Source organism: Cyanistes caeruleus, chromosome 26 (genome assembly GCF_971803275.1).
Source record: "Cyanistes caeruleus chromosome 26, bCyaCae1.hap1.1, whole genome shotgun sequence".
Lineage (NCBI taxonomy): Eukaryota > Metazoa > Chordata > Aves > Passeriformes > Paridae > Cyanistes > Cyanistes caeruleus.
This window is the reverse complement of record NC_141726.1, coordinates 2,676,667-2,695,598: the sequence shown is the minus strand read 5'-3', so window position 1 is coordinate 2,695,598 and position 18,932 is coordinate 2,676,667. Positions and strand designations below refer to the sequence as shown.

Genomic DNA, 18,932 nt, shown 5'->3' with positions numbered 1-18,932 from the left:
AATGAGGAAGAAAATAGTTTTCTTTCCCTATAAAGAAAGAGCAAGTCCTTAAGATTTTATGGATCAGAGATTTAAACCAAGAACCTCCTTTTTACAGGTCCCTGGTTCAGCTTAAAATGGTAATGGCATTACTGCTGAAACAAATGGCACCTGGAGCTGTAGGAGGTGCTGGGCTCTGCAGAACTGTTTGGATGGGAGGGACATGGATTCAGAGGATTCTCCTGCAGCTTCTTCTCCCCTCCTCCCATCCCAGGGATATTCTGGAGAGCTGCTGTCACGACAGGAAGCAGGACTCTGGCCATCAGCTCCTGCTCCTGGGAAATCCATGGGGCTCTGCCACATCACGAGGTTTTCAGTCCCTGTCAAGTTCTCAACTTTTGATGAGATGGTTCAAATCAGGAAAATCCTGTCTTTGTGCCAGACAGTTAAATCTGAAAGTAATTAAGGCAAAATCTTTTCCTGCACATAAAGTACCTAACATGTGGCAATAGCAAAATCATCAGAGTTTCTTCCATCATAAGCCCACAAAACATATTGGATTTTGAACGAAGCACATGAAACAATGGCCTTTGTATACAACTTATCTCGACCTCTGAAAGTAATGGCATTTTGTCTCCAATTCTACTGTTAAATGCAAATGCTGAATTCTGAATATTCACATTTGAGAAGGATTCATGGCTGGATTGTTTCAAAAATCTGAGTGCCCCCAAGAAGTTTCTCTCCACACATGAAGTGTTTGCTGAAGTTCCCAGACCTATTCTCAGAACAGTTTCCTGCCCAGCCCAAACTCCAGCAGCAAACACCCAGACTGTGGGAGGCTGAACTCAGCCTCCTCTTTCCCAGCTAAAACACCCAAAAGCTTCAGGCTTGGCAACTGTGACTCCTCTTACTTCCTCCTACGGTTCATTCCCTAGCTAAGCCCTTTCCCAACTCACCAACAGACACGTCAAATCCCACGTAGCGCAGTCCTTGAGCTGCACAGGACCAATGTACCACCCCAGTGATGGGGAATCACATCCCACCTGGGCTGAGCCCCCTCTGTTGGGCCCAGCCACGGCTCCAAACCAGGACCAGGATCCCAAAGCAGATTAAGAGCAGTTAAAGCAGCCAATAATGCAGCACGGAGCAGAGACCAGGGCATGAGTGACCTGAAGCATGATTTGCAATGAATGTCTTTTCCTCTCATAAATAGGAAAGACACAGTGGGACGATTATCCGCCCAGATTTATCTCCTCAGCTCCATGTATATCCTTCTGCGCTTAAAAATGTCTCACTGCCCTTTGCGTTATTGCATTGCCCTTTACATTCATAGCACATAAACCTCTCAAGTACCGTAAAACTTACAAGGTGTAATATAACGTCGGGGGTTTCTCTTACACACCATAAACAAAAGTCACTGGGAAAGGAGCAAAGAAAGGGAGATGTTACTTGGCCTGACAACAGTACAGGAGGAAAATATATATACAAGTATACATATATACACTTAAAATCCTGAGCTGGATTGATTACCTGGCACTGATGGATCACCTGAATGTGTTATGTAGATAAGGAAATTGATTATTCAATAAATCACTGTCTGCACTAAGAATCCAGTGTTAAAAAAGAAAGAGAAAATATTATAAATCTGTCTCACACAGGCAAAGAAAAAGCTTAAGCTTTTAAGGTTAATCATGATGTACCTTTTGCTGCACATCTGATAAAAGAATACCTTGGAGTTGTGCACTGCTAAAGGACTGGTGTCTGTCCCCTCCCTGGAGTGGCTGAGGGGCTGTTCCTGCGTGCCAGCAGCAGGCAGGGAGACCTGACAGAGCCCCCGGGTCACAGCAGCCGCATCCCTGGGAGTGTTCAAGGCCAGCTTGGACAGGGCTTGGAGCAACCTGGGTTAGTGGAAGTTGTCCCTGCTTGTGACAGGAGGGGTGGAATGAGATGAGCTTTGATGTCCCTTCCAACCCACACCACTCTGAGATTCTATGACATCCAGCCTTGTATTCTCTGCTGAGAAGGTGCTGTGGCTGTTCCATTCAGAACAAAATCCACCCTGTTCCAAACACAGAACTTCTGCTGCAGCCAGGAAAAAGCCCCCTCAGCCCATGTGCCTGGGCAGGCATGGTATCTCACAGGGGGTGGAATTTAAAATCACTGCAGTGACTTTCCTGAGAGTGCTCTGAATTCACTGCAAAACTAACCAACAAGTCTAACACTTCAGTCCCAATAGACAGCCGTAACTCAGCTAAATTTGTGGGTTATACCAGATTTTATTTACTGTTTCATCCTGGGAGAAAAGTGCGAGCTGACAGCCGTCTATTCATTAGAGTGGGGGGAAGCCGCCCACGGCAACGCTGGTTCTTTCCCTGTACACTTCCACAGCTCTAATCAAGTTTGGGTTCTGCAGTACCAGCTCTGTTATTTTAGGAATGACGTACGTTCCTACTCACCTGGGAGCTGGTGAGTTCAGAGATCTGGTCTGTTCACCTCCAAGTCCCCAGCGTGAACAAAGGACATGCCGTAGCCATCAGATGTCATTGCCAGCTAATGAATGCCCAGTGGCCTCTGTCAGAGCAGTCAGTGGCCTCATCCCAGTCCTTTCTGGAGGTGGGAACCACCATTTCCACCCAGCTGTTGCAGGGGCACCACTGATGCTCCTGAAGCTGCTGTTTGCAGGATGAAATTGGAATCTGTCTCAAAAGCCTGTATCACACTGAGTGCTCCAGTCCCAGCAAGCTGGGTACCCCTTAGAGGGGATCCCCAGTGCCCAGTTTACAGAGCAATGTGCAAAGGGAAAGGCCCAAATTCAAGAATTTATCTGAACATGTACGTGATTTTCAGTCTTTGGTTTGTGCCTTTGGCATTAGCTGGTTTATCTGTCTGTTTAAAAACTTCTCCAAATGTACTCACATGGTCCGTGCCTTTGGAAGCCCAGTCTTTCCTACTGCTTTCCAGGTCACTGGAACACTGCTGTGCTGAATGTCCCAGGCACAACGAGCTGATATGGAATGTGCCAGTTGTTCCCCTACTACTTCCCAATTTTGATTTTTATTTTATGAATCTGACCCCATGCAGGGCTGTGCTGCCTCTTGGCTGGGGCACAGCAAAAAAAGCTGAAGTCTAACAAGGTCCCTGGACTAAAGTATTAAATGATACAGATACAGTGTGGTGGCCAAGGCTGGTGTCTGCTTCCCTCTCCTCCTGCCAGTGCTGCAGAGCTGAGCAGCGTGGGGGAAGCTGAGAGCAGCGCTGGGGTTGCCTCTGACGCAGGGGTACCCCACGCTCTCCTCAGTCGCTTGCAGCTGAACCACGTTCTCCTGGTGATCCTCCCTGCCAGAAATAACAGAGCAGTCACATCCCTATCTGTGCGTTTATGCTCTGTGTCTCACTGCAGATTGAAGGCACAAGGAGCCAGGTAACGCTGGCGTGCTGAGAGCCTCGCAGTGCAAACCCGAGAACTGAAGCTGTGGCTTCCCCAGGGGCAGCCCAGCAACAGGGGCTGAGATGAGCCACAAAGGGTTAACAAATGCAACCACAAAGAAAAGCTGGTGCAGGAGCAAAGACAAAGCAATGAGCTGAGCCCCTCCACCTGCTTTAAGAGCTCTCGCTTGTGCTAAGGACCTGCATCTATTTCAGTCGTTATTACAAGTGGTAAAATAGCAGCAGATCATCCCTGTTTTCACTGTTTATAACACGAATCAGCGTATCAACGAGTCAACCCCCATCCCAAATGGATCCACTGTGCATCAGCCCGTACTGCGCCAATCCCTGCTTGGCGAACCAGGCTGGATTCTCCAAGGGGCACAGTGCTCCCGTCCCACTCCTATTCCCTCCAGCAGCTCTTATCCTCCCGTTCAGCCCTCGCTTCATCTCAACATTTGCCTCTATCCATCTTCGCCCGTGCTTCTGGTGCTTTCAGCTCGCTCTCTGCCTTTCCCAGAGACTTCCCCGCCCGTCCTCAGCTGTGCAGAGGGAAAAGCCGCCCAGGCAGCGCCGCGCTACAGCCGCAGCCAAGAGGAGGGGAAGGAGATGGCTAAACTGGTGGAGACGCACATTGCACGGGATTAGGGGGCTTCGTGCTGCCTTTGATGCCGTGTCTCCCCCACAGAGGCTCGAGCACCGCGGCGGCTCCGAGGAGCGCCGGGAGCTCGGTGCTGGAGGCTGCGGGAGCCGCGGCCGGGCAGTGCCCTCTGCCGATGCGGGGCATATCTCGGCACCGGGGAGCTGCCTTCCTTCAGGAGTGCCAACTCCCTGCAACTGCTGCTCCGCACCCCAGGAGCGCTTCATTTCCCCGGGGAAAAAGGGACTCGGCTCTGCCCGAGACAGAACCACTCGAAAGTCGCTCCGTGCGTGGCTGTGCCGGGCGGGCTTCAAGAGAAGCTTCTGCTAACAGCAGCCTCTACCTGTCATCAATAAACCTGTCAATGAATGCCTGTCTATCGCTGCCTGTCATCAATAAACCTGTCAATAAATGTCTATCGCTGCCTGTCATCAATAAACCTGTCAATAAATGCCTATCGCTACCTGTCATCAATAAACCTGTCAATAAATGTCTATCGCTGCCTGTCATCAATAAACCTGTCAATAAATGCCTATCGCTGCCTGTCATCAATAAACCTGTCAATAAATGCCTGTCTCTATCGCTGCCTGTCATCAATAAACCTGTCAATAAATGCCTGTCTATCGCTGCCAGTCATCAATAAACCTGTCAATCAATGCCTGTCTATCGCTGCCTGTCATCAATAAACCTGTCAATAAATGCCTGTCTATCGCTGCCTGTCATCAATAAACCTGTCAATCAATGCCTGTCTCTATCGCTGCCTGTCATCAATAAACCTGTCAATAAATGCCTGTCTATCGCTGCCTGTCATCAATAAACCTGTCAATAAATGCCTGTCTCTATCGCTGCCTGTCATCAATAAACCTGTCAATAAATGCCTATCGCTGCCTGTCATCAATAAACCTGTCAATAAATGCCTGTCTCTATCGCTGCCTGTCATCAATAAACCTGTCAATAAATGCCTGTCTATCGCTGCCTGTCATCAATAAACCTGTCAATAAATGCCTGTCTCTATCGCTGCCTGTCATCAATAAACCTGTCAATCAATGCCTGTCTCTATCGCTGCCAGTCATCAATAAACCTGTCAATAAATGCCTATCGCTGCCTGTCATCAATAAACCTGTCAATCAATGCCTGTCTCTATCGCTGCCTGTCATCAATAAACCTGTCAATAAATGCCTGTCTATCGCTGCCTGTCATCAATAAACCTGTGTAATCAATGCCTGTCTCTATCGCTGCCTGTCATCAATAAACCTGTCAATAAATGCCTGTCTCTATCGCTGCCTGTCATCAATAAACCTGTCAATAAATGCCTATCGCTGCCTGTCATCAATAAACCTGTCAATCAATGCCTGTCTTTATCGCTACCTGTCATCAATAAACCTGTCAATAAATGCCTGTCTATCGCTGCCTGTCATCAATAAAACTGTCAATAAATGCCTGTCTATCGCTGCCTGTCATCAATAAACCTGTCAATAAATGCCTATCACTGCCAGTCATCAATAAACCTGTCAATAAATGCCTGTCTATCGCTGCCTGTCATCAATAAACCCGTCAATAAATGCCTATCACTGCCAGTCATCAATAAACCTGTCAATCAATGCCTGTCTCTATCACTGCCAGTCATCAATAAACCTGTCAATAAATGCCTGTCTCTATTGCTGCCTGTCATCAATAAACCTGTCAATAAATGCCTGTCTCTATCGCTGCCTGTCATCAATAAACCTGTCAATCAATGCCTGTCTCTATCACTGCCAGTCATCAATAAACCTGTCAATAAATGCCTGTCTCTATCGCTGCCTGTCATCAATAAACCTGTCAATAAATGCCTGTCTCTATCGCTGCCTGTCATCAATAAACCTGTCAATAAATGCCTGTCTATCGCTGCCTGTCATCAATAAACCTGTCAATAAATGCCTGTCTCTATCGCTGCCTGTCATCAATAAACCTGTCAATAAATGCCTGTCTCTATCGCTGCCTGTCATCAATAAACCTGTCAATCAATGCCTGTCTCTATCGCTGCCTGTCATCAATAAACCTGTCAATCAATGCCTGTCTATCGCTGCCTGTCATCAATAAACCTGTCAATAAATGTCTATCGCTGCCTGTCATCAATAAACCTGTCAATAAATGCCTGTCTCTATCACTGCCTGTCATCAATAAACCTGTCAATAAATGCCTATCGCTGCCTGTCATCAATAAACCTGTCAATAAATGCCTGTCTCTATCGCTGCCTGTCATCAATAAACCTGTCAATAAATGCCTGTCTCTATCGCTGCCTGTCATCAATAAACCTGTCAATAAATGTCTATCGCTGCCTGTCATCAATAAACCTGTCAATAAATGCCTGTCTATCGCTGCCTGTCATCAATAAACCTGTCAATCAATGCCTATCACTGCCTGTCATCAATAAACCTGTCAATAAATGCCTGTCTCTATCGCTGCCTGTCATCAATAAACCTGTCAATAAATGCCTGTCTCTATCGCTGCCTGTCATCAATAAACACAGCGCAGGTGAGATGGATTCAAAGGGGGCGGGTTTGCACCGGCCGCTGATAAATCCAGATGTGACACTGCAGCACGAGGGGCAGCTGGCGTGCCACAGGCTTGTGTCTGTGTGTCCTGGCGTGTGTCTGTGTGTCCTGGTGTGTGTCCCGGGGTGTGTGTCTGTGTGTCCTAGGGTGTGTCAGTGTGTCCCGGGGTGTGTCAGTGTGTCCTGGCGTGTGTCTGTGTGTACCGGGGTGTGTCAGTGTGTCCTGGCGTGTGTCTGTGTGTCCCAGGGTGTGTCAGTGTGTCCTGGCGTGTGTCAGTGTCTCCAGGGGTGTGTCAGTGTGTCAGGTGTGTGTGTCAGTGTCTCCAGGGGTGTGTCTGTGTGTCCTGGTGTCAGGTTATGTGCATCCACCTCTCTCTGTGCCCACATAAGGCTCTTCCACGCCCTGCTGCCTCCAGCCCGAGCCTGTCCAAGTGCCCCGAGGCAGCAGCCCAGCACTGAGCTGTCTGCTTTGGTGTCTCTTCTGCCTTGTGATAAATGGGAGTCTATTCTTTTCTGGTATGTGGTTTGATCTTAATTTCCTGTATGAAGTTCTCGAGAGAATGCCAAGATCAAATAATTACACTATTTTGCGATAAACAGTTAACATTGTTATTCAAATGTATTCAGAATTCATTTACCACCAAACAATTTACACTGCCTCCCTCCTATCCTGCTGAAATTACCAGAATGTGTTATCTGACACACCAAGTGTCTCATGACCTGAAATAACTTTATCAACCATTAAATGCTTGAACAGTGGGTGCACAGTCACAGCAGTGCCCAAGGGAATGCAGGAGAAGCCACAAAGGAAACAGTGATTGAAAAACACCCTGGTGCCATCCCCTGCCAGCGTCACCAAAGAACACCAGCCACTCTGGTCACCAGACACAAGCTGAGCAGAAAAACCCTCAAGCTGCCTTTCTGAGGACTCCACTCCAGCATTCATGTGCCCCATGACTGTGCAGCTCCCAGCCCTCGGGCGCTGCTGTTTCAGCCTGGAAAAGCCTGTTTCTGCCTTTATTTTTAAAAATACAACTTCATTTGCAGAGTGTGGGAAGGTGGTTTCAAAATAAAATTCCTGACAGGCATAATAAGCCTCAGAAAAGCCAATCACACAGAGCAGGATAATTATCCACAGAACTTGTTTTCTATGTATTTGTATAAAATAATCAATGATATTTTTCTCACACGGGCTCCAATTTGATTGTATTTTCTGTATAACTTGTAAATCATACAAACAATCAATGCCCTGACCCCTTCTCTATGCAAACACAGCTTAGAAAGACACTACAAGAAATAAAATCCGATAAATTCCTCATGTGGGGTTGTTTGTTTAAAAGCTTTGCTGGAGATTGTTCCTGCTCACAGCCACTTCAGAGATACAGGATTGGGACTGTCAGACATGCTTGAGGTGGGATTATTGCCACAAATATCAGCAGGAATAGAACCTTAGTGAAAAATCTGGCAAAAAAGAAGAGTGAGGACCCAGAAGTGGAGGTAATACCTTTTAAAAAGTATTAAGGAAAATGACCCCATTCCCTGGCCCACGGGAAAATGACCTCATTCCTCATCCTGCAGAGGGGCAGGATGAGCACACAGCTGGGGTTGGGGTGACCCAAGGGCAGGGTGGGCTGGGACCCTGCCTTTCCCCCTGGCCAGGGCACCCCTGGCAGGAGCAGGGTGGCCAAGGACAGTGATGGCAGCGTGGTTACGGTGTCACCTTCTCAGCAGCACCAGGGTGCAAACCCTCTCAGGAACCCCCAGATGCAGCTCCCGCTGCCTGCCCGGTGCTGGGGGCTCCGTTCTTTACAATTTACGGCATCTGACCCACACGTGTGTCTCACCAACACATCAATCCTCAAAATAATTGCTCCGAGGAATTTCTGATGATGCTTCAGCAAAGCAGGCAGCTGGAATGGGTGTGCTGGAGCCGCCAGTCCTGCTTCACCTGCGCCACCCATTTCGTTTATCCCGCCCGGCTTTGTCAGCGCTGGTGCCATCATCATCATCATCATGTTCTAAAATGGCATCGAGCGCTTGCCTGGTGCGTCAAACTGCTTTTTAATCCGAGTGAAAGGTTAGACAAATGGGATCTCTACGGTACCGTGACCAGCGAGCTCTGGCTCCTTTTAGCTACAAGGGGCACGGTGCTGCAAAGCCGCAGGAGCCCCGTGCAGCTCTGGGTGCCAGGTGGGATCTCCAGCTCACCGCAGTGAGGGCTCCAGCAGCTCAGCATCCCTCAACGGGGCTAAACACGGGACAGCTCCTCACACCGCCACCCTTCTCTGCCTCCACTCCGGAGTCATTCAGAGCTCAACTGAGCACTTGGAGCAGCTCCGGATGGTGTTTTCTGATACAGCATTTTCAAATATTTAACAGATTGCGTAATAACCAAGCAGCTGTTGAATAAGCTTCAGATAGAAACTCCTGCTTCAAAAAACCCATCCAGTAACAAGGCACGGATTTTCTTTGTACGGGTGCATGTATAGATTATGTTTAGATGTGTAAATTAAATATTTACATTTTACTGGCGAGAAAAAGGGTGCTTTTGGCTTTTCCTTCCCTTTCTTAGGTATCTCTCCCTGTATTTATTTTAAGAGTCAGCTTCACATGGATAAAAGAGAGCTTTCAGAAGTTACCTGCTTTCTCTCTGGTTTGATTTTCAGTGCTAAACCAATAGCTACTTAAGTGTTCTCCGCTTCTTGGCATAACCTAATAATTAAAATAATTACTTGAAAGCCAGGGCAGCTTTGCACAAATTAATGCAGGGCAAGAAGCTGCAGCTTTCCAGTGGGCTGAAAAAGAGGTCACAAAATGATGCCAGTTTTAGCTGAGAGAGAAAGTAAACATAGATCTCCCTGCAGCCCCGATTAAAGCCTTTTTCTGATCTTTTAAGTTTCTTATTTTACTGATCAAAAAGGTGGCTTGATGAGGGGCTGACTGCAGTGGGATTTCTCAGCAGGTAAAGAGGGATTGTTCCTATGGAAGGCACGGCAGTGCAGGCAGTGGCACAGCTGTACTCCCTTCCTGCCCGCCTGCCTCCATCCCTGCATCCATCCCTGCCTCCATCACTTCCTTCCTGCCTCCATCCCTGCCTCCCTGCCTCCCTGCCTGCCCGGTGAAGGGGAGCAGAGCTGCAGCAGACCCAAATGCTTTCGTGGAGGGCCGGCAGCAGTCTCTGCATTGAAACCTCCCCTGTCCTTTTGCGCAATTGCTTTGAGCCTAGAAAATCCGTTTTCAGGACAACTGAGGCACTGAGAGTCGAGACTAAACATCTCCACAGAGCCCCCAGGGATACTCCTGAGCCTGAATACCCCCATGAGCCAGGCGAGTATTCCCTGGAGTTTCAGCACCCGCCATCCCCAGCGGGTTCAGCCCCACACGAGCATCTGCCACAGCTGCAGCTGCCCCTCGCCCGCCTCCTCGGAGCGGCAGCCTGGCAGCAGCCGGCTCTGGCCACCAAGAATCAGTCCCTCTGCTGATCCTCCCAAAGGGGATCCGAGCCCTGGGACCCGTCGGGGGTCAAACTCCGCCACAGCACTGCGGTGCTCTCGGTGGGCACAGCACCGGGGGGGCTCACACCAGCAGGACGCCTCCTCCCAGCTCCTGCAGCGGGACTGGCGGAGCCCAGCGCGTCCTGTCAGCAGCAGCGGAGCCTTCCTGGGAGTGGGTTTGTCTGGCACAAAACATTTCCAGCTGTTCCAGGAGAAGGCTGAGCATACTTAAGCAGCTTGGCTCTGGTGAAAGTTCAGCAGCCGCCAGGGCCCCAGGCCCCGGAGGCAGACCCATTAACCTTTTCCACCAATATTTCTGGCACTACAATGTGCGCGGGATAACAAAGGCGTGGAGCTCCCCATTCACGGAAGTCTGGGGGAGACCAGATGCTCACCCTGCAGGAATCAAGCCCTTGTCCGTGAGACGATCTGGGCCATGCAGCCACTCCAAGCCCTGCTGGAGGTGACAATGTCTCACTTCAAAAAGCACCTGTCCCTCAAGACCAGCATTTTTCTCTTTCTGGCTTTCATATTTCTGCTGTGCAGTTGCACTGGCATAAGTAAGACCCATTTTTTTTTTTTCCAGCTAAAATTATTCACAAATCTATTCAGTTTTCACTGGTTTCTCTGAGTAAAAATTTGAACCTTTAAAAGGCAGGTAAACCCGTCCTTGTAATTTTTAGTGGGCAGACAGCAAATCCCTAGGAATATATACCAATAGCAAAGTGCATGGGATGTAACAGAAATCAGCGCCGTTTTTACATGACATGATTAAAACAAGTATCTCGTTTAATTAGAAAAAGAAAGATCGCAGACTCATTCCCAGGATGTTATCTGTGCAATTACTTTATGTAACATTATTAAAAATTAATTTTCCCCAGAACCTCAGCTATTTAATGAAACACGCCTGGTCCTCAGCAGCAGCTGCAGCAGAGCCAGCCCACTGGCATCCTCCAGGCAGCGGGACTCGGTGCCGCGGGCCCCCCTGGGCTGTCTGTCCCTTGTGCTGGGCACCTCCAGCCCTGGGTCAAAGCACCTCTGCACAGCACTCCACAGCCCTCCTCGCACCGGGTACCGCAGCCCTCGTCGTCACAAGCTCAGCATCCCTCCTCTCCGGGGACTCTGCATCCCCCATCTCTGTGAACAAAAATCTTCCTTCTCCAGGGAATCAACATCCCCCCTGTCTGGGTGCTCGGCAACCCCCGTCTTTGGGGGCTCAGCAACCTCCCTCTCCAGAGGCAAAGCATTCGTCCTCTCCGGGAGCCAAACGTTCCCCTTCCCCGGGGAATCAGCACCCCACTCTCCAGAGGGACAGCATTCTCTTCTCCTCTTCGCAAGGTGCTCGACACCCTCATCGCACTTGGCCCGGGGCGGCTGCTCGCACCGAGAGCGCTGCCCGCTCCGTTCCGGGACACAGCCCCCTCACCGCCCCGGCGGCAGGAGCGCGTCCCCAACCCCGGCCAGGGCACTCTCCGCCGGGGGAACCTCCGCCCCGCCATCGGACAGCGCATCCCGCGGCCCCGGTACCGCATCCCCCGCCGCGGCCCCGGGCAGCGCCTTCTCCGCCCCGGCGCCGAAGTTCTGCCGCCGCCGGCGGCCCTTACCGATCCGGATGACATGCGGCATCCCGTGCGAGCTCTGTCCCCAGAAGCCGCCGACCAGGAGCGCTGCCCAATATTCCCAGAGGACGCGGCGGAGCGCCGGCCAGAGATGTGGCATCGTTGGGGAGGCGCGGGCCGGCGCGGCCCTAGGGCCCCAGGGGCAGCGGGGACTCGGGCGGCTGCTGCCCGGGACTCAGGCGGAGCGGCCGCTCGGCGCCGGGGCCGGGCGGCTCATGGCACATCTTAGAGCGGCCGCTCCGGCCCGTCCCGCGGCAGCCACAGCTTCTGCCGCTCCCTTCCGCGCCGAGCCGAGCCGAGCCGGGCCGTTCCCCTCCGGGCCGAGCCGTGCGGTGCCGGTGCCGGTCGGGCGGCACCTGCAGAGCCGGGGCTGCCGGTGCGCCCCAGGAGCGGCTCTGTCCCCTCCTACCGCTGATGCGCTGCTCGCGCAAAGCCCCGGAGTGGAGCGTGCACACACCGACACGCTCACACCCCCTGACACACACCCCCGACACACACCCCGACACGCTGACACACCGCCGACACCCCGACAAGCAGCCCGGCACTCACCGGCACCCGCCCGCTCCCCCGGGGCCGGGGCAGCGCCGGCGGCGGCCGCGGGGCGGGACGCCAAGGGGACCCTCGGAGGGCACCGCGGGGCGGGGGAGATGGCGCAGGGGTCCCGGGGGTCCCGACAGCACTGGATGTTCCTGTTCCCTCTGCCCCCGACGGGCCCTTATCCTGCAGATCGCGGCGAGCCCGGCGTCCCCCAAGCTCTCGGGGGTTCTGTATGACCTCGGGGGTCCCGGTGTCGCCACCGGCGGGCTCCGGGAGAGGCGGGGCAGGAGGGTTTGGGGCAGGAGGGTTTGGGGCAGGAGGGTTTGGGGCAGGGGGGTTTGGGGCAGGGGGGTTTGGGGCAGGGGGGTTTGGGGCAGGAGGGTTTGGGGCAGGAGGGTTTGGGGCAGGAGGGTTTGGGGCAGGAGGGTTTGGGGCAGGAGAGTTTGGGGCAGGGGGGTTTGGGGCAGGGGGGTTTGGGGCAGGGGTCGCTGCATCGGCGGAACCGCGCCAGGCCCACGCTCCGCAGCCGGGAATTTAATGACCTCCGTGACAGAGACAAAGGGCTGCCCGTGCCGCGGACCGGGAGCTGCTTTGTCAACGTGCTGGGCCAGGCTAGGGCGAATTCCCTTTTTCCCCCTCATTTATATAATTTGATCTATTCCGTCATTTCCAATTGTTCCCATTTGCCAGCTGTCTGCTAAGTCCAGCCTGGAACAGCTGAAGAGCAGATATTTAATTTTCTTCAAACATACTATTACTCTGTATCGGTTCATCTTTTTTAATTTTCCTTGCCCGTCGCTTTCCCCAGCAGCAAGCTCGGCGTGCTCCGTGCTGGGAGAAATGCTGATCGCCGTCCTGGACCCTGCTCCAGAGACCCATCCCGGAGCAGCCGGGGCTGTGGGCTGGAGGAGGAACGCTGCGAGTCATTATTGATGTGTACAACTCAAAGAGAAGTTGCTGGGTGTCGCAGGCAGCGAGTGCGGGACTGCTGCAAAGAGACACGAGGGGCATTCCCTGCGTGCCCACTGCTGGGGAATGTGACAGCCGACATCAGCACGGAATCAAGGGAAAGCTGGAACGCTCTCTGGCAGACCGACACGCCCGGGGCAGGAGCAGCCCCTCGCAGAGATGTTGCTGTGCCTCCCTGGGCCCTGGGGGCTCGCTGGGGAGGTGCCCAGGGGTCTCAGCACTGTGCCATGGTGGAGGGGCGGCTCATTCCCAGCTCAGCATCGAGGCCGAGGTGGCTCAGCCTCCCCCAGGAGCCGCGCACAGGCTCGGTCTCACTGGAGGAGGTTGTTGGTGTTGACTGGGCAGGGCCAAGGCTCCGGCTCCTGCCTGTGCCAAAGATGGTTACAGAAAAGAGAGGATCCTGTTAGGGATATTTTTATCTCTCCTGACACCAAAATGGATAAGATTTAGCAAAAGGGCTTGGAAGAAAATTTCTTTACATACTGCTTAAGCGAGGGACAGCTGTTTCTATGAACTTGTTATAAAATTAAATGTCACAACCCGGGGATTCTTTGCTCCTGGAGATAAAAAGCCCCACAAAGCTATGGGGAGGGAGCAGGTAAAAAGGGCCGTTTTGGCTGTGGCTGTTCTTTGCAGACTCCAGCACATGGAGAAGAGGTCTGATTTTGTAGAGTGTTGAAATTAAACTGTAGCTTGAAGGAAATATTCTGTTAGTTTGGGATGCTGCTTCCTGCCTTTCTGTCAGTACCAGGCACTGATTAGGCTCCAACCTCAGCTTCAGCCACTGTATCCTACTGCAGGGCCAGCAGAAATAGTTTATTTTGTATTAAATTATTTGATTGGTGGCAGATAGGTGTATGGAGGTCATGGATAATCCTCATCCCATACATGTAGGTCAGAAAGGAAGGACAGGACAAGTCCCGTACCAGAAATTACCACAGCAGTTGAGCTTGGGCACAGGCAGAGAAGCACTCCAGCTTTGTATGGCTTCTACTTCCCAAAGTAAGCTGAGGGTGTTCAGCAGAACTGCCCACCACGGCTGTGTCTCCCTTCCTTTGTACTCCCACATTCCCACACTGTCCCCAGTGCACCTCTCACATTTGGCTTGGCAATGCTCTTCTCTCTGGGCTGCGCCCTGGGGATCCCGGGGCTGCTCTGTGGCAGGATTACAAATTGAAATTGAAAACTTCTCTTAGGTGCTGCACCATAGCCTCTTGGGTTTTTTTGCCCCCTACAAAGACTCAGTTTTACCTGATGCCCATGGAGGGGCTGCATGGGGCCAGACCTGTGAGCAGTGACCTTCAGCTGCCCGGTGCAGCAGGACTCAGGTCATGAGGGATAACTACAGCATGCACAGGATGGCTGCACAAGAGAAAGAAGTACCTGGAAGGCTGATAGAGCTCCTGCTGGGCCCAGAGCTCTGGCTCAGTGCTGCTGCACAGGTGAGTGCTGCCTAGTGGGGTGCTGGGCCTTGGGAGTGGGATTTATACCAGGCTGAGTCAGGACTTTCCTCAGGATCCTTTGGCTGTGCCTTGAAGGATGATCAAAGGTAGCAGAAGGGCTTTGGCTTTGGACAACTTGCTACAGTGATGCTAAAAATACAAGATATTTGCCCAGTTCATAAGTGCTGTGAAAATAGCTTTAATGTGGTAATTCATCATTTAAGAGTGTATCAATTAATGCAAACTCTGGTGTATTTATAACTTGTGAACATAGTGTACCAGTGAGGAGAAGTCGATTTCTTCTTTTGGGTTTGTTGTGAAGATATTTGGATGTTATTTTTTGTGCTGCCATGAATATGTGTGGTATTTAGAGCTCCAGGTATTACACAGGTCAGATTTGAAATTGTGTACATCTTATGGGGGTTTTATAAGCATAAATATTTCGGTCCTCTCACCTACAAATAAAACTGTAGGTTTATGGGTGTTCTCATGTCACTGATGTAAGGCTTCTTATTTTTGAATATGAAAGGGAATCACTTGCAAAAATGGAAAATAATGTTGAGATTATTAATATCTAGAGGAAAATGCTGATTGAAGAAGGACATTTTCAAATCAGACCAATGTTTTAGAGCAGCAGCAGAACTATGAACCTGGCAGAAAGAGACATATGCATTTCTATAGCTATAGCATTTTTCAATACTAATGAAAAGAGACTTCTCTTTATTTCTGTAATGGTATCTAAACTGGTTCGTTCGAATTAGCTCCATCCACATGTGTTTTGTTTAGATTTATATACATCAGGTCTAATAGAACCACAATCAATCTGAGTTATGAGGCTCAGTGCTCACATTACGGAGATTCATGTGCCGAAGTCGGCTCCTAAAACATCAGAGGGAATATACCTGGGAAATGCAGATTTCTGGGACTTGAGTGCCCTCTACTGAAACCGTCCCGGCTCCGGCCCTTCGCTGACACCCACAACTTGATTGATGGCTTGCTAAATTGAATTGAAGCCTGCGATTCACAGAGCCATTATGAAGGATCCCTCCTTTTCGTCCTCCCCGGTCTCGTTCCGCACTCCAATACTCGGCTTAATTCTGGCTCCTGCAGCTCTGCCCCAGCAGATTTCCCGGGTTTAATGGCAGGTTTAGCTGCTGTAAGGAGCGTTCCTTTGGCTGTCATCATCTGGGAGCTGCGATGGCATCGAGGGCTGGGCACGGCAGCGCTGCAGGGAGAAGCCGGCTTTGCCCGAGGAGTTGGGGGTCTGCTCGATGCCTTTTCCCGGGAGAAGCATTAATTCCCATTAATTCCCATCAACTCCCATTAATTCCCATCAACTCCCACTAATTCGGAACAACAGGCGGGATGAGGTGACGCTGCCGCCGCGCTCCAGCAGCTCTTGCAAAAGCAAACCCCACTATCCGCATTTCCCCCCCAAACCCACTGCAATTCGTGTTACATTTTGCTTGCTGTGGGGCGAGGGGAAGAGGAGAAATTTCCCCTCATTGATTTCAAACTGGGGAGGTTTCCCACTTAGATTTTGACCATGTTTATTCTCTAATGAATTCCCGCTGTCACAGCGTGGCTGCTCTGTCCGGGGCAGGGAAATGCGAGGTTTCTGCAATCTGGGAGATTCTCGCCGAAGAATTGTTGCTGCGCTACACCGCATATATTTGTGTTGGAACATACTGTGGTATAATAGCTGGTTTGAAATGGATCCAGTTCTGCTGAATATATTATTGTGCGAGTCAGGATGGGAGAACGCGAGCTCCTGTCACAGCGGGAGCGGCGATGGCTCGCAGGAGGAGGGATGGAGGGATGGAGGGATGGAGGGATGGAGGGAAGGGACCGGGAGCGAGCGCTGCGCTGCCCGGGCTGGCTGCGGGCAGCTCGGATCGGAGCACATCAAAAGGGCTGGTGCTGCTCCCGGGAGCAGCTGGCATCACCCCGCCCGCAGCAGCGGGAGCTGGGACCTGGAGGGTCCAGGGACGGGGCTTTGAAACAGGCAGGAGATGCGAATTGGCTCTTCCTCCCCACCGTGGGATTTGCAGCACAAATTTTTTTTTCAGCCTGAGCAGCCGTGGGGGTGAGACAGGGGCTGTGCTGGGGGTACACGACCCTTCAAACGGCGGCCAGAGAGGTTTACCAGACCTCCCTGCCTGGAGCTGCTGAGGCTCGTGGAGCCTCTCTGAATGAGACGAAGGGTGTGAATCTTGTTATTATTTTTAATCAGTTAGGCAGCGGTTTGTGCCGCCCGGGGGTGCCCTGCAGGCTCACAGAGTGTCACACACTTGCCACCAGGGATGTCAGCCCCTGCTGCTCCCACCTGGCAGGGCACAGTGGGGACGTGGGGCCGTTGGGTGGTGCAGGGTGGTGGGACTTTGTGGAGATGGTTCAGCCACCCTGGCTCTGGCATTAGGGCAGCTCCATCCCTGCCGGCTCTTGCATAGACCCTGTGGAGCCCTGGGCACCCCTGGCAGGGCCCCTTTGGTCAGGTCCTTCCTTCAAAGGGATCCTGGTCTGGACCTGGAAATGGGCTGGTGCTCCAGGAGTCCGGAGCAGACACTTCCCAATGGACAGAGTCACACCAGGAAGGTGAACATGGCAGGATGCAGAGACCTGCCCGGCCTTTTTGGATGTGATGTGGTGGCTGTGAGCAGGGATGGAGCTTGTCCTGGCACCTGAGAGGTGACAGATCCCCTGGGGTTGTGGAATGGAGCCATGTACATCCCAGCTGATTGTCAGCCTTGTGCAGCAGCAGCTGAATTTGTACAATTGCAGTGTGTCATACAGGCTGAAAAGGGCAACAGGGAGCAAATGACTAAGTAAGACCAGTTAAAATTATTGTCTTTATCACCCCCTGTGTTCACGTCTGACAGAAAAAACTGTTTTGGCCAGTTGTTCCATCAAGGTCTACTTTTTCTGGGCTGCAAGATGATCTCTTTGAACTAGCTGGGTGAAAATACATATTTGTGTCAGACAGCCTTTACATGTGTTTTTCATCCTCTTTCTGCAGAGGTAGGAAATAATTTTTCTTTTTTTTTCCCCCTTTAAAAAAAAAAAAAGTCCTCTATCTTTAGGATTGGTGGGAGAAGCCATTTGCAACTGATGGGTGTAAATTATGCCTGCTTAGTCAGACAAGAAAATTAGAGACTGCAGAATTAGCCTCTGCTCGCTATTATCTTTGCATGGAACCAGTTTACAAAGAAACTTGGTACACTCCATGGGGCTCTGCTCAGCTCTCACGTGACGTGTTTGTGACCTGTCAGCCTCAGCCTGTGGTCCATTGTAGGGATCCAGCCAGGGCAGCTCCTTTTTCTCGTCAACAAAGGTACCAACTGGCAGAGCAGAAGGTTGGGCACCTGCCAGCCTGGGAGTGCACAGGGCTCTTTGCTCCCCACATGGCTAATTACCCATGCAAAGATTGGGAGTGAGCTGTTAATACCTTTTTTTTTTTTTTTTTTTTTTTCCCTTCTGCACATGCAAAGGGCAAGAAAAGATCATGTTATTTCAAATGCCTGATAAATTCCACTTCAGTGGAATTATGCTGGGAATTAATTTGGCCAGCTGCAGCCAGTTGTTTTGCCCAGTCCCTGTGAATTCTGGCATGTGTCCTATTCACAGCAAATTTCTTGGTTGTTCCAGCACATTCAAAGGAAGTTTAAGTGTTGGGTGAGAAGCTGGGGGTGGATCTGGGTGTACCTACTGGGAACAAAATCCAGCCTGATGTGCAGGGACAAGGGGGATCCCTACCTGGAGAAGGGAGTGGGGGTCTGCAGAGAGCATTTCTCCTGTGGCAGTGGGTGCTGGCCACAGGGGATGCTGTGCAAGCCTGAGGAGTGTTAAACGTGTGGAGGCAAAAATTATGTGTTTGCTGGAGGAAAATGACCTGACCCTGAGCTAAGGAGGGATCCCATCTTTGGGTGGGGGTGTGGGAGAGCAGGACAGGGAGCCGTGTCCTGCCCTGAGGTGACACAGGGGACTGGGATTGTCCTTGTGTTCATCTGGCTCCTGCTCGGTGTCGGTACCTGCAACCACCCCCAAGCATCTCCCACAGTCTCAGCTCCAAACCCCAGTCTCTGTAAGGTTTGCAAAGCCCACTTTGCCTGCTGTCCTGCCTGGGTAAGGGCAGAGCAGTTCACAGGTGCCTGGTCCTGGCTGTGCCCTGCTCTCTGCTGGAACAAGCCCGGTGCCGGCAGACCTGGGGGCAGTGCAGAAAACCACCCTCAAATACATCCCTGCTTGCTTTTTCAAGGCTTGTTCATGGCCAGACTGTGTCCAGTGAAAGCATGG

The 18,932-nt window shown here is 51.5% G+C and overlaps 1 protein-coding gene across 1 annotated transcript in view; it reads right to left on the bottom strand.

Moving 5' to 3' along the window:
• Nucleotides 1-11,998, bottom strand: part of GRIK3 (glutamate ionotropic receptor kainate type subunit 3) — a 113,123-nt gene extending 101,125 nt beyond the window's left edge. The window contains exon 1 of the mRNA XM_086863209.1: nucleotides 11,677-11,998. Within this exon, the coding sequence (XP_086719335.1) occupies nucleotides 11,677-11,791 (115 nt within the window). The 5' untranslated portion in view covers nucleotides 11,792-11,998. The remainder of the gene's footprint in view (nucleotides 1-11,676) is intronic.
• Between the last annotated feature and the right edge of the window lie 6,934 nt (nucleotides 11,999-18,932).